This window comes from Ipomoea nil, unplaced genomic scaffold, assembly GCF_001879475.1.
Source record: "Ipomoea nil cultivar Tokyo-kokei standard unplaced genomic scaffold, Asagao_1.1 scaffold0188, whole genome shotgun sequence".
NCBI lineage: Eukaryota > Viridiplantae > Streptophyta > Magnoliopsida > Solanales > Convolvulaceae > Ipomoea > Ipomoea nil.
In genome coordinates this window covers 289835-312032 of record NW_017616616.1, presented here as the reverse complement: position 1 = coordinate 312032, position 22198 = coordinate 289835, and the positions used below count along the sequence as shown (strand labels likewise).

The 22198-nt window shown below is 45.5% G+C and overlaps 3 protein-coding genes across 3 annotated transcripts; 1 reads left to right on the top strand and 2 right to left on the bottom strand.

The window, feature by feature from the left end:
* The first annotated feature begins 1561 nt into the window (after window positions 1-1561).
* On the top strand, window positions 1562-4473 carry LOC109180037. The gene is made up of 4 exons (XM_019329526.1): window positions 1562-1871; window positions 2038-2213; window positions 3694-3892; window positions 4038-4473. Exons 1-4 carry the CDS (start codon window positions 1790-1792, stop codon window positions 4265-4267), a joined length of 687 nt encoding a protein of 228 aa, XP_019185071.1. The 5' UTR covers window positions 1562-1789; the 3' UTR covers window positions 4268-4473.
* On the bottom strand, window positions 4327-5780 carry LOC109180046. The gene is made up of 4 exons (XM_019329539.1): window positions 5337-5780; window positions 4873-4951; window positions 4714-4801; window positions 4327-4583 (listed from the first exon to the last, which is right to left on the bottom strand). The coding sequence occupies exons 1-4, from the start codon at window positions 5763-5765 to the stop codon at window positions 4493-4495; spliced, it is 687 nt and encodes a 228-aa protein (XP_019185084.1). The 5' UTR covers window positions 5766-5780; the 3' UTR covers window positions 4327-4492.
* Window positions 5781-9143: 3363 nt separating this feature from the next.
* Window positions 9144-11745, bottom strand: LOC109180028 (ABC transporter G family member 20-like). Its single transcript, XM_019329515.1, has one exon. It carries the CDS (start codon window positions 11691-11693, stop codon window positions 9447-9449), a length of 2247 nt encoding a protein of 748 aa, XP_019185060.1. The 5' UTR covers window positions 11694-11745; the 3' UTR covers window positions 9144-9446.
* Between the last annotated feature and the right edge of the window lie 10453 nt (window positions 11746-22198).

Here is a 22198-nt window from a genome sequence, read left to right as displayed (position 1 = left end):
TCTGCTGGGTACGTTGGTCCGTCACGTGCTGGTTCGTTGGAGAAGCTCGAGCTCGTCAGAGGGAGCTACATCTCGTCTGCTCATTAGAAAGAGCTCATCGTCGGAAAAATAATGCTTTTGAGCCCGTCGGATCTGCTGGGTTCAGTAACCTGTGCATATTGTCCATCATCAACAAGTTTTATAACCTCAGCCAGTGCTTTTAGAGCACCTAGATCAGTATAATCCCCAGGAATTCCAGCCCACAAAGTATCCTCTGTACAAAGAAGAAAAAACCTAATTAGATTACATGTTATCTTGCCCTTCCTAAAACTTGTTGCTACGATTTTGTTCCTCATTGATCATAAAAGGCATAGAGCTTACTACACAATAGAAAAAGACGACAAACTAAGCAAAATAAACTTTCAGCAAAATATGATTACCGTTGAGATTGAGAGTCTCAGATGCAACACCGCCCCAGACCATGGCACTGAGATGACCGTTTCCAGTAAGCAGACCGCCAAGGTTTCCCAACGCCGAAAAAAAGAGTCGACCTGAGCCACCCCAGTCTGATCGACAGGTGATCGCGACATAACGCCGAGGTTTCCAGTCGCGATCGCTGTCCGAACTCCACCATCAGCCACGACAGGTTGTCGAACTGTGTCCTGACCAGTAGGGCGAGGAGCGCCGGCCCCATCGACACTCCCACCACCGGCTGAAGCCTTAACCGATTTCGTAACTGCCCAGGAGCTCCAGAAGCCGGCAATCATCAAATTGGTTGGTGAATTGTGATCGTAACATATCCCACGGATTGTCCCCCTCCTTCTATTGCCCATGCAACACCTCAACTGCCGGAGAATCCTCCATAGACGAAGGGCGACTCGGACCACCCGACTTCGCAACCGGTAGTCGTTCTTCAAATCGACTATGAAGATCACTCCGCTGAGGCTCTACGACAACTCCAGGGGGTTGAAAGGGGCTACCGCCGGCGTCGCCATAGACGAATCTGGACCGCGATCACGAAATTGCTCCAAAGCCGTCCGATCGCTGCGATGTTGATGGCGATGACCTCGGGGAGGCCGGACGAAGGCTCCAAAGCCCATGATAACACTCGAATGCCATATTTTTGAGGTGAGATGGTGTGAAAAGACTAAATTGTCCAGGACAAATCGGAGCTATCGCCGGATTATTGACGGACTACGGCCGGAGGGGCTAAATCAACTAAAAATAGTTATTTCGAGGGACCAAATCGATTATTACGCGATTAAGAGACTACATTGATATTTCGCTAATAATTGAGGGGCCAAATCGTTGATTTTCCCTTGTAATATGGCCAGTAATATTAAAAAATACGGAATAATTTTTAATGTAAACTAGTATTTTCACCCGTGCGATGCATGTAATGGAATTATTGTAATATATTAAGAATATTTAAATTGATAAAGAGTTAATTTCACCGATGTCATTTATCTTTCCTGACAATTCCAAATTTAATCGTAGACTATAGTTATTAATGTAAATTGGGACCCAAAAAAAATGAAAAAGAAAAGAAAACCCAAGGAGTGGGCAGGGAATTTGTTGCAACTGATATATTCATAAAGCAAATTGATAAATTATAGTTAAACGGCCGACGCCAAGAACCATCGAGCAACCGCGCGAACTTCTCCTCCGTCCTTTAACGCAACCTTTCGCGACGTCCTTCACCACCGCCGTCTCCGTTCAAGCAGAGGACGTGCTTATATCCGCCCATCCTAAATCGCATCTGGTCGATTTAGCTCGATCATCCACAGCTACAAGGAAAGAATAAAGGTTCATGACAATCCGCCGTCGAATACGATTCAGGCTTCCTATCATTTTCCTCTTGTATAGTTCGATTCTTCTTATCTGGATGCCAGGTAATTTTATTTAAAATTACATGTTTTTCGATTATTTGCCTGACTTTGTTCCTGATCAGATTCATTTTCTGAATCTCAGTCTCGGTTTATCGATTGGTTGATTAATTTTGCGTCTGTAAAAGGAGAAGCCTCGGTTAATTGAACTCTGTTTTTAAATGTTTCGCAGAACTGATGACATCAGCGGTAGTTACGCTTGATTCAATTGAAATATTCGCGACTCATGAGTTGTTCGGATTCAAACCGACTGTTTACTTTCGGTGTAATGAGGAAAACATGACAGTTTTGCCTGATGTGAAGCAAAAAGGCTATTTGTATAACTTCACAGGTGAAGAATCTTGGCAGGTGCGTGATGAGTTATTGTTTATATAATAATAATAATTATTAGTTTTCTTTCTACTGACTGTGAACGAGCTCATAGCTTACTGTAGTCTGTAGTAGTAGATTGTGACTTGAAATGAGGTGTTATGCTTTTGCATCACTAGGGAAAGAATGTTATTAACCATGTTAATAAAACTTCATAAAAGAAGTCAAGTTAGTTTTCCTTTTCTTGAGGTAATTATAAATTAGTATTAATAAAATTTATTAAACTAGCCTTGACAAGTCATTCCTACCTTCAAAGGCAAAGGGGAGCTGTAGTTTTTTGCTAGGTGAACCTCAGTTCAGAGGTAGGCTACGTAACTTTTGTCATATACTGTAGGTTGTAGCATGTAAGCCTGCCACATAGGAAGTTATGTACTATTCTGCTTTATTAAGATTTTTTTGTCTAGGCCTAAACTAAATCCCCTAATTTCTCTTTACATTGCTAATGTATAAGACGATATTACCTATCATCTGTGACTGCCTTGCTTTGATTTCATTTTTGTGTGGCAGATTGAATTTACATATGCCTTGTTTTGGGGATGGGGAGCAGGGAGGTATAGATGGAGGTGGGCTGGAATTAATCTGGTTGTTCATGAAGACCTTAAGTTTTAGTCATATTTGGAAATAGGGGAAACGTCTTTTCATTTCTCATATTGTTTTTAGTTTTTGTTACATTATTTACTAGTGTTGTTAGTAGTGTAGTTGCACTCAGGCTAAATCCAGTTTGAAGGTGATTTTTTTCTGCAAACCACCAATAACCAAAAAAAAAAAAAAAAAGAAGAGGAGGAAGAAGAAGAAGAAGGTAGGATCAGTGAACTGTTAACCAATTGTTGAACTACACATTTTCTAATTTGACTGAACATTACATATGCTAGTGCTAAAGGGTAATTGTTAGACCACTAAAGCTGAGGTTCTATGACTCATTCTTTGGTTCTTTCTCCTGGAGGCATATTAAAGCCATATGTGAATTGAGCACCCTTTAAACCCCTGCTGAGTGACACAAGCCTTGAGTGCTAAAAAGCAATCCAATATTAGCTGATGCTGTTGGTTCACTACTTCTGTCCCTGGATGACAGCTATGTTCAAGTGTCTTTTCACTTCCAGAAATTGGTTATTCTACATTGTCTCTAGGTTACTACTATGAAGCTGAATTACTTTCATGACAATGTATAGATGCAATTGTTTTGCACATGGAATGGGCAAGAAAGTTGATTCCCAATTCATCCATCCATCCAAACCTGAATATATATATATATATATATATATATATATATATATATATATATATATATATATATATATATTATTACAGGCTTGGTTTCTCATTGAAGTTTCATATTTTGTAAACCTACATGCATGCATACATACATATATATTTATATTGTGTGTGTATGTTTTCCCATCATAATTATATAGTATCCTTCTGGAATAATAATAGTATTGGAATTGGGTTTATGTTTCAGCCTCTGACAGAACTTTTAAATAAGAAATGCAAACGATGTGGGTTTTATGAGGCGGACACGATAAAATTAGACGATACATTTGATGAGTGGGAATTTTGTGTTTCCGAATTTACAAGTGCTGATGGCAAATACACCCATTTCAAGGAGAAGGAGTTCAATGCAACATTTTTGTGTCTAGAGTGTGTCCCTCTTGTAGGTGGTGAGTGTTTCTCCTCTCTCTGCTAATACTGCTTTTTGGTTAGCATAAACATTTTGCCTGATTGAAACCTTAATCTTATGCCTATAAGAATCTGTGTGCTCCTTCTCTCAGCCTATCCTCACCTTTCTGTCTTGTATTTTTGTAGCACCGATTCACTCTGATTACGGAAATGAGAAAAAGGGAATGAACTGGACTCTAGTACTGCTAATATCAGCTTTGGTCTCAGCTGTTTTGATTGTTGGAGGGCTAACTGCATACAAGTATTGGCAAAAAAGGAGAAGACAGCAAGAGCAAGCACGGTTCCTGAGACTATTTGAAGAGGGGGATGACATTCATGATGAATTAGGCATTGGTCCTCTCACCCATGTGATATAGATACTGGTACACTTCTATCATAATCATCATCATCATTATTTTGGAGTGATGGTAGGGTATATATCTCATATGCAAATGATCATTTTCATCTGTATTGCTAAAGTTAGTGATGCAAGGCTCTACATGTGTAGCACTATAGAACTATTGTTGTGTACAGAGAAACATACAATGCTGATTATATTCACACAAATAAGTTCTTTTTGTCCTAACAAAACTCAAATTTCGCTATACTGTCGTGTTCCATATTGCTTGATTGAAAGTATCCAGTTCTGTTGAACTTGATCCATACACTGCTTTGATAGTGTCTATGCAGCAGCTGCAATAAAACACTGTCCAGTTAACAAAAACCCAAGCCTTATCTAGTACTAACAATGGTATTCCACATGTAAAAAAACTTCAAAAATGTTTATACTATAGCAGAAAAGAATGTAGTGTTTATGCAAGACCTGCAAGCTTCCTTGTTGAACTTTTTCTTCTCAATTCCATAGAGTGTCTCAAAAATTTCTGGCTCTACTCGACAAAAATACGGTCGCTCTACAACAACAAAATCTCAACACATAACAAAATGGGAAAATGGAATTCAAACTGTAAGCAAAAACACTCACCAGCATATATAGAACACTTTCTTGTGCTCTTCTCATAGTGTATGCACCAACCATCTGAACCCACCAAGCTCTTGTACAACTGAAATCACCAAAATTCATTTTCATTGCATTGCATATACATACATACAGATACATACAAATGTCTATTTCTTCCGACTTCACCATACTATATCCTAAATCCATGACTATGCCCCAAACATATGTGTATATATATCGAGGCAATCGAGTCAATATAGCTTCGAGATTCGACAGTTTAAGTTAAACCCGGTTTGAAAAACTTTATAAATAGAATAAGGCTATGCATATATAATATATATAAACATAAATATCCAATCCAACTATCAATTTAGACCTTTTACTTTAGGTTTTAGTTAAGATTAACACAATTTGGTATCAGAAACAATCCCAAGAGGTGCACAAGACACTTAGAGAGAATATACTCAATATAGGGATAAAAAAGAGACCTGAATGTCGGAAGGGTCATCGAAAACTTCTTCAGGGGAAGGAAAGTCGGGGCCTTTATCAAGTTTACAGCACGCTCCACAATTCTGTACGCATTGCCACAGAGGATTTTTCCCCTTTCCGTCAAAGCCAGATGGATTTTTTGTCGTTGAGGTGGCGGCGGTCGAAGCCTTGGTCGTTTTTAAGTTCTGTTTGCTCTTTTGACCGTTCTTCGAGTTCCGTCCCCGCCGTGGCTGGCTCGCTGCGGACTGAATTACGGCGAAACACGGCGGAGCCACCGCTGCTAACAAGAACGACATTTGAAATACTGACGAAGGTGGATTGGATTGGATTGGGATGTTTCGGGCGCGGACTTTGCTTTCGCGCCTCGGAATGTTTGGGCCATCTAGATGGGCTAAAATGCTGTTGGGCCTCAATTGCCATAGGCCCATTATGATGACTGTGTGTTTTACTGCAAATTATTCAATCGTTATGCTGTGCATCCGTATGCACCATGCATGGTGCATACGGATGCCAAAACGACGTCGTTTTATTAAAAAACGCGCGTCTCCCTTTTAAAAAAAATTCAGGTTCGATTCCCAGCAACAACATTATATTGTTCATTCATTCTGGAATTTTAGTTCATAGATTATGGAATTATAGTTCATTGATTATGGAATTATAGTTCATCGATTATGGAATTGTAGTTCATCGATTCTGAAATTTTAGTTTATAGATTATGGAATTTTAGTTCATTCATTCTGGAATTTTTAGTTCATAGATTAGATTATGGAAATATAGTTCATCGATTATGGAAATATAGTTCATCGATTATGGAAATATAGTTCATCTGTTGTTGCTGGGAATCGAACCTGATTTTTTTTTTTTTAAGGGGAGACGCGCGTTTTATTAAAACGACGTCGTTTTTGCATCCGTATGCACCATGCATGGTGCATACGGATGCACAGCATAATTTGCCCAAATTATTCCAGGTGGAACCAGGTCCAAATGTTCACAATTGGGACGTTATGCCATGAAACCGTGTTCACCATGTTCCAACGGTGTTAGTACACCGTTATCTTTTTTTTTTTAATTAATTAATTGCGTGACTTTTCTTCTTTATTTTCACATTTTGCGGTTTCACTTTAATTTGAGGTGAACAAAGATTCCGGACATTCATAAATTATGAATTCATGCCTGCACATTCACTTTGGAACTATGCCTACACATTCCCGTCCGAAATCACGGACATTCATAAATTATGAATCCATGTCATTCACTTTAGAACCATGCCTACACATTCACTTTGGAACCATGAGATTATGAATTTTCTGTTATAAGATTATGAATTTTCTGTTATGAAATTATGAATTTTCTGTTATGAGATTATGAATTTTCTGTTATGCGATTATAAATTTTCTGTTATGAGATTATGAATTTTCATTACATTCATAATTTCGGACATTCATAAATTATGAATTCATGCCTGCACATTCACTTTGGAACCATGCCTACATATTCCTGTCCGAAATCACGGACATTCATAAATTATGAATCCATGCCTGCACATTCACTTTGGAACCATGCCTATACATTCACTTTGGAACCATGAGATTATGATTTTCTGTTATAAGATTATGAATTTTCTGTTATGAGATTATGAATTTTCTGTTGTGAGATTATGAATTTTCTGTTATGCGATTATGAATTTTCTGTTATGCGATTATGAATTTTCTGTTATGAGATTATGAATTTTATGAAAATTCATAATCTCATAACAGAAAATTCATAATTTGATCAAACGCGCACCGTTAACTCCATATCCGCGATTTTTTTATTTATTTTTTATTATTATTTTTTTTTGCCTAAAAACGACGTCGTTTTGCCTTGTGTTCACCATTCTCGGTGAACACGATTCCATGGCATAATTTGCGATCCAAATGTTTACAATTTATCTTTTACAAATTTCCAATTTGTATATTACTAACTTGATTACCTTGTTTTGTATTCACAAGTTCCTTTCGAATACCACAGTCACACAATATTAATAGATTAGGATTTGATCACCCTGTATTGTATTCACAAATTTTCTTCTACAATTGTTATGTGTTTTGACTTAGAAACACAACTTATATTCTAGAAGTTCACAATTTCAATACTAAAATTATAGTAACATTTATACGTCGTTTAGGACCATGGTCCACCTTGCAAGGTGGACCCTAGTCCATGGTATAACAACTCAAAATTTAGTAGTTTTTAGTTTAATTAATTATTATCAAAAAAAAATTATTATCATTCAAATATTTGATAAATTTGTACATATTTTGTTTAACAAAGAGTCTTAGAAATGTTATCCAAAGATGTCATGTTCTATCGACATGTTTATAAAGTCTTAACACTTCAATGAAAATGTGATCTCATGTTATGGTGTCTCATTGTTTAGCCAAGAGAGCTCTTTATTGTGTAGAAGAGGGTTGTGTGGAGTATTTTGACTATATTCCTCGTTTTGTATCCATTTCTCTATGTAACAATCCTGGTATCTATTAATGAAATCTGGTTATGGTTTTTGTTAAAAAAAAAATGTTATGCCCAACGAATACACAGTTTTTTTTTTTTTTTTTTTTTTGCATTAATTAAACTTGTCAATGAAACTAGAATAATTTATAATGGAGTATATGTATACAAATAATGGTTTATTCGGTAAATAACTAATTGGTCAAACAATTAAGGTTTTGTTTGATAAATAGTGAATTGTGTTAATGTTTGTAAACACGAACAATGATATATTTATGGTATATGCCAGAGGTTATAGTCACTATTTTTATTATAGAGTTAATACGCAAAATCGTCCTCGACTATAGTGATTTTTCTCAATTTCGTCCTAAACGACTTTGGTGACCTAATATCGTCTCAGACTTTTGTGTTTCGCTCAATTTAGTCCTCCATTTGTTATTCAGTCAAATTGGTGTTAAATAAAGAGACAATTCAGTAATGTCAATATTGATATCTCTTTACTTTCAACTTGTGAAGTGCGAAATTCCTCTTTCTTGTACGAATTACACCCAGAATTACTCCCGGACCTGCAAATTAAATTTTATATTCGCAGTTTTAGGAGTAATTTTGGAAGTAATTCGTTAAAAAAAAAAATTTCGCAGTTCACATGTCTATGAGTAAAGATATGCCAATATTAAAATTACTGAATTGTCTATTTATTTAACACCAAATGGACAGAATAACAAATGAGGGACTAAATTGAGCAAAAACACAAAAGTCTGGGACTAAATTGAGCGAAACACAAAAGTCTGGGACGATATTAGGTCACCAAAGTCGTTTAGGACGAAATTGAGAAAAACCACTATAGTCGAGGACGATTTTGGGTATTAACTCTTTTATTATAGTAAGTCTACTCTAAAATTATGAAATTTTTACAGTATCTATCAACACCAATATCGCTAATACATGATATAATAAAATATGTTACGGATTACTTTTTTGTTATACTGAATATTGGTAGGTGCCAATAACATATGTACACTTAGATACTACGTATAACATACATTGTTATGCCGCATACTATCGACGTCAATGTCAATTGGCACCTCAGAAAAATCTCAAACAAATAGATGAAGTCCATAAATTATACTAAGGCAAAATTATAAAAATGGACAAGTTTTTTTAGGTTGGAAACACCACTAACTTTTTGAGTTTTCAATTTGAGACACTGCTAACCCTTGTAAGTGTGGATGAGATGACGTGAGTCTCTTTCAACTTAACTAAAAGTCTCGAGTTGTTCAAACCAAATTCTATATTTAAATTACTAAATTATCAAGTGAGAATAAAACCAAACAAATTTGCATTACCTGAAAATAATTACTGTTATTAGGACTACATCTTAAGCTGTTTTACCAATAATTGGTACATCTACTTTGTAACTATGTTTAGAAACCCCATGAATTGAACTACCATACAACCATCTCCAAACAAACACAAGAAGAAGAAGATGAAGAAGAAGAAGGGAAATGAAGTTTGAAAAAAGAAGCAGAAAATATATATAATTCCCAAATTTTTGTTCCAAGAAATGTTTGATTAGATGAGATTTCTGCCATTGATGACACGCTTCAATTCAATTCAATTCACCTCCTCTTGTTCTTGCTCCCAATCAACAAAGCAAAATAGAACAGCAACCTGAAGAAGAACCCTAGGGCAATGGTGATCCAAAGGCAATTCCATTTGTTTATATCAGTAACGCCAGTCTGCTTCAAGATATCAGGCCCTGTGGTCAAGCAAGTCGAGCTCGTGATGTTGATTCCCAGCGTCTTGCTCATGTTCTGCAGCAGCTTAAGTTTCATAGCTTCAGGGACGGCCTTCAATGGCGACCCGTCGAAAATCTGGATCCCCTTCACGAAACACTTGTCTGGATAGTCGAACTCGTTCTGCAGAACTCCCTGGAAAGGATATTTCACCAGAGAAGCATAGTGGAACCAGATCCAGTAGGGCGGGATTCGATCCCTGTTGATGAAGAAGCCGCTGAAGAGGACGAAGTAGGCGAGAATGGCGACGACGAGCGTGTAGGCGATCATGACATTGTAGATGATCCCGGAGAGGAATGTGACGAAGGAGGAACCCGCCCAGAAAGAGGCGAAGACGAAGAGGAGGAAGAAGAGGAAGCCGGAGAAACCGCCGGCGAGCCCTACCGCCCAGTATGTGGTGACGGCGAAGGCGAGGGAGAGGAACGCTAACGATGGGAGGGAGATAATGGAGTGGGAGAGAACATAGGAGGAACGACGGTAGGCGTTGTAAGCTGTTTCCCTCATGAAAATGTATCGCTCTTGCAGGAAAACAGGGATGGCTTCTGCGCAGGTGTAGAAGGTTGTGGACATGGCGAAGGCGAAGAACCCTAATCGCTCCTGAATTCCTTTCGGAGAATCGTCCAATTTCCAGAAGATCGTCGCGAGAATGATTCCTGTTACAACAACTGCTCCGAATCGCATCGCGAATAGCTCCGGCATTCTCAGGGAATTCACCATGGATCTTTTCCCAATCACCACCATTTCCACCCAGAACGGGTTGGCGAATTTGGGGACGGAAGGTGAAAGAGTTGAGTTTATGTTTGTAGCTCCGGACACTAATTTCCCCCTCGAAATGCTCGCGCTAATGGCGTCCTTGAGGGAGGGTTTTGGATTTGGGAAGACATTGTTACGGTTGGAGGTTGAGGAAGGGGAGAATTTTCTCTGCCAGGATTTGTTGAAATCCACTAGATTCTTAGTTCCTTCCGGGGATTGCTCGAGTTCTCGGATGAAATCCAGGGCGAATTCGCAGCGGTTTTCGTTCTCCGGGATTGGATTCCCGAATTCCTGGAAGAATCTGGGGAGACTGGAAGGGGAGCCGCTGAAAACCGTTTGGCCTTTGGAGAGGAAGATCAGACGGTCGAGAAGGTTGAGGATTCTGTAGCTGGGCTGATGGACGGACATGATTACAATGCTGCCGCTCTGCGCGATTCTCTGGAGAACTTTGACCACCATGAATGCGCTGGTGGAGTCGAGGCCGGAGGTTGGCTCGTCGAGGAAGAGGACGATAGGGTCGTGGATGATGTCGATTCCGATGGAGACGCGGCGGCGCTCCCCGCCGGAGACGCCGCGGTGGCCCTCGTCGCCGATGACGGTTTTCGCGGCGGTTTGGAGGCCGAGCTGTTCGATTAGGGCTTGGACTCGGGCCTTCTTCCGGGAACGGGAGAGGCTGCGAGGGAGGCGGAACTCGGCGGAGAACATCAGCGTCTCCTCCACTGTTAACATCGGGAACAGAAGATCGTCTTGCATAACATACGCCGATATCACTTTCAGCAGCTTGGATTCTAAAACCTCTCCGTTCATCTTCACCGTCCCTCCCAAGCTTTCCCGCGCAATTCTGTTAGCCAGCGCGTCGATCAGCGTCGATTTCCCGGAGCCGCTGGCGCCTAAAACCGCCATGATCTCCCCCTCCCTAGCTTCCCCGGAGATGTCGTCCAGCAACACCTTCACGTCATTCTCCACCTGAGACGGCGCCGCCGTCCTCCTCCCCAGCCACGCCGGAACCCCCATCTTTCGCCGGACCTTCACGCTGTACGACAGATTGTGGAACGACAGAACAAACGGAAACGAGCTAGGATACGGCACGGGATCATAGAGTTGGAGAACACGATGATCATTGGCGCCGCCGACGCCGTTGTTAAGTTTTTCCCCGGCGGAGTCTCCGACGCGGTGCAGAAGCTCACCGAGCGTCATGGAGACGCTATGCCTCGGCCTCCGGGTGAGTTCTTGAAGCTCCATAGCCTGGCGAGGCCCCAGAAACGGAAGATCACTACTCGCCGTCGACATATCATCTCTGGAAGAAGCTTGAGACATGGCACCAACGTTAAACACAGCAACGGTACTACACGTACTACTGCACTGCAAAACTGAGAGAATTGAAATGGGGAGATGGAGATTAGGGAAGGCTAAGTATGGATTAACATTATTATATTTTTGGGATGGGAGTGGGAGTTGTTTCTTGCAAATTAAAGTAGATTTTGTGATTTGTAGAGGGAGATATGGTTAGTTTCGTGTGGAGATGAGGTTTGAAAGATGTAAAGAATGGTCAGTAGGTGAAGAGTTGGATGCCTTCCGCCCTGCCAAGATGCATCACTAATATATGTCACTCCTCTGATCTACTCCCATATTACTTAGTCAAGTGTCTCAATCCCCCGGCCCCCTATTAACTAAGTTTTCACATCATTTTTAATTTGAATTAATTTTATTTTTCGTCCTAAATTTATAGGTAACAATCTATTTTTAATTTTTTTTTTTAATTATAACATCTACTACTTTTGGTCTTAGTATTATTAGTATTGTGCGCCCTAAAAATCCTATGTTTAGTATGTACATAATTGTATAGTAGAATACACCTAAACTCTTAATATAATACATAATACACAAAACTTTTAACATAATACACATAAACTCTTAGGGTGCACAATGCATTGCTGGTGCACGATATAATTTTCCGTATTATTGTGACATAACCATTTTCGGTCCTTTATCAACAAAAACAAAACAGTTTAAATATCGTTAAATATAAGAGCATTTCAGTCTTTAATTATCGATTTAAAAAAATACATAAAAATTATAGGGGTTCAACCTACTTTATATATATATAAAAAGATTGAAATGTCTTTGCATTTAACGATATTTGAACGATTTTGTTGATAGAGAACTAAAAACAGTCATGCCGGCCACAATAATAGCAGGATCAAATGATGATGTTTTAATAAAAATGAACTAAAAGTGAACTGTCATCTATAAATCTATAAAAAAAAATAGAATTAACTCTTTTTAATTTGATCTATATTTTCATTTTTCTAATATTATTACAGAAATTTATGTGTGTGTGTATATATATATATATATATATATATATATATATATATATATATATATATATATATTGATGGTTTTAGGGTTTTCGGGCCCAAGGAGGTCCAACACAACCTTTCAGCTGGAGGATACACCTTTCAATAGAAGGCCCAATTGCGGTGAAACGTGATGCATATATATATATATATATATATATATATATATATATATATATATTTTGATGGTTTTAGGGTTTTCGGGCCCAAGGAGGTCCAACACAACCTTTCAGCTGGAGGATACACCTTTCAATAGAAGGCCCAATTGCGGTGAAACGTGATGCTAAAAATGCTCTGTATTCCCTCTCCGGGTTCTCTCTTTTTTTTTTCCGATCCTTATTACAATGGTGGAGGAGCCCTTTTATAGGGGCTTCCCTTGTACCGACTTAAAGGCTCATAATGGCCGACTTTAAGACTAATCAAGAGATGGGGCCGTTGGGCGCCGTTACTCGGTCGGCCAACGGCTCTTCCCGGTCTGTAACAGCCTGACCGGGTCCTGCTCTTAATGCCCTAACGGCTCCCTTTTAAACGAGCCTCTTCAATGCCCTCAACGGCTCCTTGATCCGAATCTTCTCCGGGTCCTGGGCCTCGGTCGACTCCTCGTCTCGGCCTGAATTCCTACTGGGCTTCTATTTAGCAGCTCCGGCCCCGTGCCTGGGCTTGGGCCGACTCCAGGACTCGGCCCAATTGCTTTTGGGGCTTCTCAGAGGCTGGCCCACCTCCCCTGTCTTGAACTATTTCCTTTGGGCCCCTATTTCTTGGGCCGGGGTCCTTACCCCATCAACTAGTCCCTCACTTTTTCGTACCCGGCACTCTAGCCTGGGTTTGAAAAAGTAGCAACGGTCCATCTCTTTCAATCACTGTATCCGTGCCTTAAATAGCCCTCGGTAACGTCCGGATCCTCAGTCATTCTCTCCGGATTCTCGGCCGTTCCCTCCAGATCTTGCGGGACCGTTTGGATTCGTCTGTCCACACTAGGTACCTATAAATGGCATCCTCCCTTCTCTTTTTCCTTCACAAGTCCAACATGGGTCGTTCCCCTCTGAAAGGGAAACAAATCGACTTCGGGTCTCCTTGGCGTCCGCTGCCTTCCAAGCGGACTCGGCCTGAAAGAGGACACAAAAGGAAGACCCCTCGCCCAGCTTCTCAGAGGTCTCCTGCCGGCGCTACTCCTTCAGCTTCCCAACCTCCGACTCCTCCTCGTCGTGAGGTCGCTCCATCTCCACACCATCCGGTTACTCCTACCACTGCTCGGGTGACTTCTCAAGACGGGTCCTTCGTTGAGGTGGCGGTTCCGGAGCAACTTACCTTTAGAATGACCTTCTCCATCCCTCTGGACGGCCCGGACGAACCCGTTACGGGCCTAATGAATGATGAAGATTACGCCCACTACCTGGAGGTGTATCCGGATGACGGGGAGCCAATTGCGCCACCACTTATGCCAGCTTTCTGGGACTCGTTCTGCCCATCTCCACCTGGACTATCGGGGGAGTTCTTTGGGGGCGACTCCTCCTCACCTGGCGAGTGATCGCATGTGCCCGAGTCGGCCGTAGTTCGGAGGAATCCCTTTTAGGAGCATTTTCATATTCCCTATTGTAATAAGCTCCTCGCCATTTGTATCCTCCTCCTTTATAATAATAATAATAAGAGACGCTATTTTCTCCTTGCCTTGTGTCTTGTCGTGTATCTCTCCTGATGACTGGTCAAGGAGTCGGTCGCGCTGTCAGACTTTTCCAGTCTGACATCTGCGAGATTCCCCGGATCCCGGGTGAACCTAATCTTTTCTGCATGGCGTGCGAATCTACCGCTTCTCGAGCGGATTCGATGGAACTAACCTCTGACAGAGATTCGCACCTTCCGTCCCATCCGGCTTTAGCAATGTCAGTTACGATTTCTTCCGTGATTAGCGCCTGGGTAACCGTTCCCTTTGGGCTATATAAGGCCTCCCCATGGTTTGTGCGAATCGCAATTCCTTTCATTTTCTTAATCGTATAACTATGAGCTTCAAGGAAGGAGGTCGCCGCTGGTCCATCCGCAACCAAGAGCACGCTCGGCTGGAAAAGTTGGAGCGGAAGCGGCGGGCCAATGGAGGTCACCTGGTGGGCGACTCAGCCTCTGACCCAATAATCGTGCCTCCGGACATGCTGGACCTGATGTCTGCGGAGCCAGTCAGCGCGGAGATGGAGCCTGCGGTTAAAGATCCCGGACCAGAGGAGGAAGAGGTGTGGGAGGTTCCTCCGCTTTTCGGCATCGCCATGTCGCCAAGTGCTTTGGAGAGGCCTCTGCAAATGATTGACGATGGGAAACCGGCCGTGTATCTGGATGAGGTGCCGGAGCCAGAGCCGAGTCCTTTACCATTCCGCCCTCAGTACTTCCTAGAGGGCCCTCCGACTGTTCGCCCGTCGACAGAGAAAGAAGCCAAGCCTTGACCCCCTTTCCTCTTGTAATTTGCATCGGCCGAGTTCTGGGCCTTGTAATCTTTGTACCAATTGAATAAACTGTGTGTTTTTCCTGTCCGACACCGGATTTTCTTATTATCCGATTGCCCGACCTCTGGTCTGTGGGACCGATTCCTAGACTCGTTATGCCGAAACCCTCCTGGTGCGGGAGTCGCCGAGTCTACTGGTCGACCTGACGACCGGAGCCTCTCCGTAAATTCGGTTGATATCCTTCGGTGAGCCGGGTTCGACCGGGTTGTTCTAGAAGCTTCCAGCTTGCAACTCGTGGGCCCAGAGGCCATGGCCCACTACGGGCTTCCGGCTTAGCAGGCCGGGTCACTGACGTTCGACCTTAGCTTAGGGCAGACGCCGTCTATAGGCTAACCCTAGGCCTGAACCGTCGCCCCGCCTTTTGAGGCATTAAATGCGGCGTCCCTTCACATCCCGTCACCTCCACTTCCTCCAATGAGAAGGTGGCACGTGGCGGCTTCCCGGGCTTCCCCTTTCCTTTAAATGGCTCTTCTCCTCTACTCTTCTTCTTCAAGTTTCCCCTCAAGCTTCTTTGCTCTTTCATCGTCTTCCCAGCCTCAACTCAGATCTGTAAGTAATGTCTTCCTCCTCTGATTCTTCTTCCACTCGCCGGCAGTCTTTTGACAATCCGGCGGGGACCTCGCCGTCGTCCTCTTCTTCTTCCTCTGTTATCCGCCGTCTGGAAATGCCGGCAGGCTTCCAGGCGGTGTCTTCTTCTTCTTTCTTAACCCCTTCTTCTTCTGGGGCGGCCACTCCGATGAGCCCAGCTCCGCTAACCACGGTGGCGGCTCTGCCGGACGGCGTCGAACGGCCGCGAGGTAAATTCGACTCGATAGTCAGGCCGTCCGGTCTCCCGTCGAATGCCACGGCCGCGGACCTTGATATGGCCCGTTTTTTGCTTGGCCCTTCGGCCCTGGTTGTCGCGACGGAGGGTCGGCCCATCCATAACCCGCCGGAGGGTTTTGTGGGCATTCACCTGCATTCGGTCGCATTCGGCTTCCGAGTGCCTCCTCATCCCTTTCTTTCACTTCTTTTCCGGCACTATAACCTGGTCCCAGGCCAGTTAGTGCCCAATTCGCACCGCCTTCTTACCAGATTCATTAACCTCTGCCATTGGTGGCAGTGCGAGCCGGATCTAGACTTGTTCCGGTTCCTTTTTACCGTGAACAAAGTCGGCTCTCACTCGCCGGGCTTTGTTCAAGTCGCCGCCCGTCCGGGGCGGCAACTTTTCGAGGGGTTGTCCGACTCAATCAAAGAGTGGAAACCTCTTTATTTTTTCGTCCGACCCCGTTCTTCTTCCTTCTCTTTTCCGACCCTGTGGCCGGCAACTCTCTTCAAGCCTTGCTCTCGGCGTGCCGTCTTTACGGAAGATGCTGTCCAGGGCGGCGAGTTCTTGAAGAGCCTGGGGCCGTACTCGGTCAAGTATTGGTCCCGGGTCCGGGCCGTGGCCAAGCATGGCCTACTGTCGGAGGGCGCGGCCACCATAGGTAGCGTCTTTTTTACCCCATTCTCAACTCGCTCTTACTTCTCTATTATTTATTTTAACCCGAAGCGCTCACCACTATGCGGTTTTCTCGCAGGTCCGTACGATTCTGACTCCTCCAGCTCCGACGAGGTCGTTGCACCGACCCCAGAGATGGCGGACAGGGCTGAAAAGATGAGGCGTCGCTTGACGCAGCGTTCCACCGGTGCCGCCGCTGCTTCTTCCTCTAAGCCGTCGCCGGCGAGTCGGCCGACTCCTCCACCCTCTCACAACGTGGTCGATCTCACGCCATCGCCCGTGGCGTCGCCCACTCGGCAGCCGCCTCCTCCCCAGACAGAGAGCCCGAGCTCTAAGCGCCCGGCCACTCCATCTGATGAGCCGGCTCCGAAAAGGATCCGGTTGTGTCACGAGGTAGAGGAGGATGCCCAGATCTGGATGGGCACCTCTTCCGTCCGCAAATGGTGCGCTAACATCCTCCTGCCCCGGGACGTGGCGGCGACGCATGCTCTGGGGGATGAGTACATCATCGAGGCCTCGCTTCGCCAATCTTACTGCGTAAGTGTCACTGACTCGGCTTCTATTCTCCGTTCTTTTTTTTCCTTGTCTGACTCGCGACTACTGCGCAGAACCTCACCTTCCAGATGGAGATGGGCAGGCGGCTCCAGAACTTTAGGACCGAGATGCGGTCCACGGTTCTCAAGCTGCGCCAAACAGAGGAGGCTTTCCTGGAAGAGCAGGCGAAGCACCTCAAGATGGTGGAGGTGCACAACTCCGAGCTGCTGAGGGTTACCCGTCAATGGGAGGAGGAGAGGGAGAAGGTGGCGACAATCGCCGCGACCTCCGTCGAAGATTACAAGAAGTCGGCGGCCTTCGAGGCGGATGTGAGAGCGGCGGTGGAGGCCCAGAAGAAAGAGGTGGCCAAGGAGTGGCTGGCGACCCCAGAAGGCGACGACTTCCTTCTGGATCTGGGCGAACGCGACTACCGCCTTGGTTTCCGCGAGGCGCAGACAGAGATCCACGCCACGTTGCTGGCTCGCGACTCCTCGTTCACCCCCGAGGGCTGGGGCCTCAAGCCGGTGTTGGACGCTGAAGGACCGGCAGCGCCTGCCGATCCGTCGACTCTTCCCATGGAGACGCCTCCAGAGCTTACCGAGTCCTCTCCTCAGGCGGAGGACCCTTCTACTGTTCCCCCAGCTGGACCAACGGCAGGGGCGCAAGTTGGAGGGGCCGACGTCGACACCCCATCCCCGGTAGCTTAGGGCTTTCTTAAGACAGTCCCCTCTCTCTTTTTTTTTTTTTTTTTTTTTTTTTTTTTTTTTTTTTTTTTTTTTGTAAAGGCTGGCCTCCTTTTCGGCCTTATTTTAATGAAAAAAGTTCTCCCTTCTTTCGCGCTTTGTTTTAGAATTCTCTTACTACTGACAAATCTCTAAGGCCTCGAACCTTTCTCCCTTACCTCCTAATTCTCCCTTGCCGAGTCCTTCAATCGAGGCGACTCCCTGGGCTTCTTCAGGGAAACGACTAAGGGTCTGGGCCCTTATTCCCTAACTTTTTCTCGCCGAGTCTCTCAGTCGAGGCGACTCCTTAGGCTTTTACTTTCTCAGAAACGTTTTAGGGTCCGTGCCCTGTTGTTTCTTTAAATACTCGCCGAGTCCCTCAGTCGAGGCGACTCCTCTTGGCTTTTTCACGGAAACGACTAAGGGTCTGGGCCCTTGTTTCCTAACTCTTTCTTGCCGAGTCCCTCAGTCGAGGCGACTCCTTAGGCTTTTACTTTCTCAGAAACGTTTAGGGTCAGTGCCCCGTTGTTTCTTTAAATACTCGCCGAGTCCCTCAGTCGAGGCGACTCCTCTTGGCTTTTTCACGGAAACGACTAAGGGTCTGGGCCCTTGTTTCCTAACTCTTTCTTGCCGAGTCCCTCAGTCAAGGCGACCCCATAGGCTTTTACTTTCTCAGAAACGTTTAGGGTCAGTGCCCCGTTGTTTCTTTAAATACTTGCCGAGTCCCTCAGTCGAGGCGACTCCTCTTGGCTTTTTCACGGAAACGACTAAGGGTCTGGGCCCTTGTTTCCTAACTCTTTCTTGCCGAGTCCTTCAGTCGAGGCGACCCCTTAGGCTTTTACTTTCTCAGAAACGTTTAGGGTCAGTGCCCCGTTGTTTCTTTAAATACTCGTCGAGTCCCTCAGTCGAGGCGACTCCTCTTGGCTTTTTCACGGAAACGACTAAGGGTCTGGGCCCTTGTTTCCTAACTCTTTCTTGCCGAGTCCCTCAGTCGAGGTGACCCCTTAGGCTTTTACTTTCTCAGAAACGTTTAGGGTCAGTGCCCCGTGGTTTCTTTAAATACTCGTCGAGTCCCTGGGACGATTAGCTGCAACCCATGCCTTTTATTTAGATTTTTTGGAATCCTCGAGCCAGTACACGGCCTATCCTTTTCTACTGATAGAACCTTTTCAAATGAGTGACGTTCCATATGCGATCTATGGGCTTGCCTTCCATAGTCTCTAACTTGTAGGTTCCGGCTTGGACCACCGCTGCAATACGGTATGACCCCTCCCACTTAACTGCGAATTTGCCTCCTTCGGTGGGCTGACTGGCTTGTCGATCGCGTAACACGAGATCGCCAACCTGGAAGGTTCGCGGGCGAGTCCCACGGTCGCGATATCTTTTCACCGCCTGCTGATACTCAACCATCCGTGCACTCGCGGCTTCCCTCCTTTCCTCTAGGAAATTCTTCTCGATCCGTAGATTCTCCTCGTTCGCTGCATCCGAGTAGGTGCAAACCCGGTGGGTGGGCTCGACCACCTCGACTGGAACCTTGGCCTCGAAGCCGTATGCGAGCGAGAACGGGCTCTCCCCCGTCGCTCGCCGCTGGGTAGTGCGATAAGCCCATAGGACTCGGTCAAGCTCGTCCGCCCAATTTCCTTGGACGTCTTCGAGCTTCTTTCGAATCCCATCGACCAACGTTCGATTCACGTTCTCGACCTGCCCATTGGCTTGTGGGTACGCCACCGATACCTTGGTATGTTTGATATCGTGTCGGCGGCAGAAGTCAGCGAAGGCCTGGCAGTCAAACTGTCGCCCGTTGTCGCTGACGATGTGCTCGGGCAGGTCGAAGCGACAAATCACCTTTTTCCACAGAAAACGTCGACATTGGTACTCGGTGATGGTAGCCAATGGCTCTGCCTCGACCCATTTGGTGAAGTAGTCGATAGCCACGACGCAAAACTTCAGGCCTCCCGGGGCGACGGGCAATGGTCCTAACAAGTCTATTCCCCACTTGGCGAAGGGGATGGCGGTGGTGACCGGTGTATAGAAGGTGGCCGGCCGGGTGTCTTTCCTGGCGAATGCCTGGCAAACGCCGCACTTGGACATCCATTCGATACAGTCTCGCATCATGGTCGGCCAGTAATACCCTTGAACGACTAACTTCCGGGCGAGCGTGTGGGCGCCCTGGTGCGCGGCACAAATGCCTCTATGAGCTTCGTCCATTATTTTCTCGGCCTCAGGTCTAAGCAGGCACTTTAGTAAGGGTCCTCCGAACGACTTTTTATATAACTGTCCGTCGATGATCTGGAAGGAAGGGGCTCTTCGCCGAACTCTAGCGGCGACTCCTTGGTCACTTGGTAATTCGCCCATCTCCTTGAATCGCCGGATGTCTTCCATCCAAAACATCTCGGGGTTTTTCTCCCGATCCCATTCCTCGATATTTACTTGCTGGACTTCCAATGGTGTCTCTTCAACACTCGGCCGATTTAGCTCCTCCTTCTGGCAAATTTTTACCAGGTGGTCCGGTACCCCTTCCAGGGAAATTTTGGACAATATGTCGGCTTCGATGTTGTCCGCTCGGGGTATGTACTCTATCTCGTAAGCTCCGAACTCCTTTAACATCTCGACTGCACGCTCTTTGTATAGTACCATCCTTGCATTCTTAGTTTCACACGTACCCGAGATCTGTCCGACTACCAGTCTAGAGTCAGTCTTAATTCGCAGTCGCTCGACTCCCAGGGCCTTGGCGAGTCGGAGGCCGTTTAATACGGCTTCATACTCGTCCTCGTTATTTGATGTCGAGAACAAGTATCTCAGAGCGTAATATAGCCGGAATCCTTCCGGAGTGATGAGCATGACACCACCTCCACAGTGCTGTCGATTCGATGCTCCATCCGCGTGCATTTCCCACCACTCGCCTGGGCAGCTCTCCGGGGCGCGTTCCTTCTCTTCCTCACTTGCTGTACATTCGACCAGGAAGTCGGCCAAGGCTTGACCTTTAATGGAAGGCCGGGGTTGGTACTCAATCCCGTATTGAGTCAACTCTACGGCCCATTTTACAAGTCGGCCGGAGGACAAGGGGTTCCTTAGCACGCTTCCGAGCGGCTGGTCTGTCAGAACTCGGATGGTATGGCTTGGAAGTAAGGTGCCAACTTGCGTACGGTGACTACCAATGCATACACAATCTTTTCCAGGGCGGTGTACCGCGTCTCTGCGGCCTTCAGCGAGCGACTTACGTAATAGACTGGATGCTGGACTCGGTCCTCCTCTCGGACCAAGACCGAACTCACTGCTTTGGCCGAGGCGGCGAGGTACAAGAATAAGGGCTCGCCCACCTGGGGGGTAGACAGCACTGGGGGCGTTGAAAGGTACTGTTTCAACTCCTCGAACGATTGTTGGCATTCGGCAGTCCAAGCGAATCCCTCCTTCTTCTTCATAGCTTCAAAGAAAGGCACGGTCTTATCTGCCGCTTTGCTCAGGAAGCGGCTAAGGGCGGCCAACCAACTAGTCAATCGCTGTAGGTCCTTGACGGTGGTAGGAGGCTGCATGTCGATGATGGCCTGTACTTTCTCCGGATTAGGCTCGATGCCTCATTTGGTGACCATGTAGCCCAAGAATTTGCCACCTTGGACGGCGAACGCGCACTTTTTGGGGTTCAGCCGAAGGTTGTATTTCATCATTACCTTGAAGCAGTCGGCCAGGTCCTCCGCGTGCTTGTCCTCCTCTTGGCTCTTGACGAGCATATCGTCGACGTACGCGGCCATCGATTTCCCCAGCAGGTGTTGGAACAGCCGGGCAACCATTCGGGTGTACGTAGCCCCGGCATTCTTAAGTCCGAAGGGCATGACTCGGTAACAGTAAACTCCGTCCGGTGTTAGAAAGGCGGTCTTCTCCTCATCCGCCGGGTGCATAAATATTTGGTGGTACCCTCTGAAGGCGTCCATGAAACTCAGTAGTGCCGACCCGGCCGTTTCGTCGACTAACTGGTCGATCCGAGGCAGGGGAAACGGGTCTTTCGAGCAAGCCTTATTAAGATCGGTGTAATCCACGCACATTCGCCACGCCGGGGGCTTGGGTACGAGGACCACATTCGCCAACCACTCCGAGTATTTAACTTCGCGGACGTGCCCGGCCGCTAGTAGCGTGCTAACTTCCTTCTTCACAAATTCCCTTCGGTCGTTGGCCATGTATCGTTTCTTCTGCATGACCGGTCGGTGCTCCGGATCCACGGCGAGTCGGTGTGATATAACCG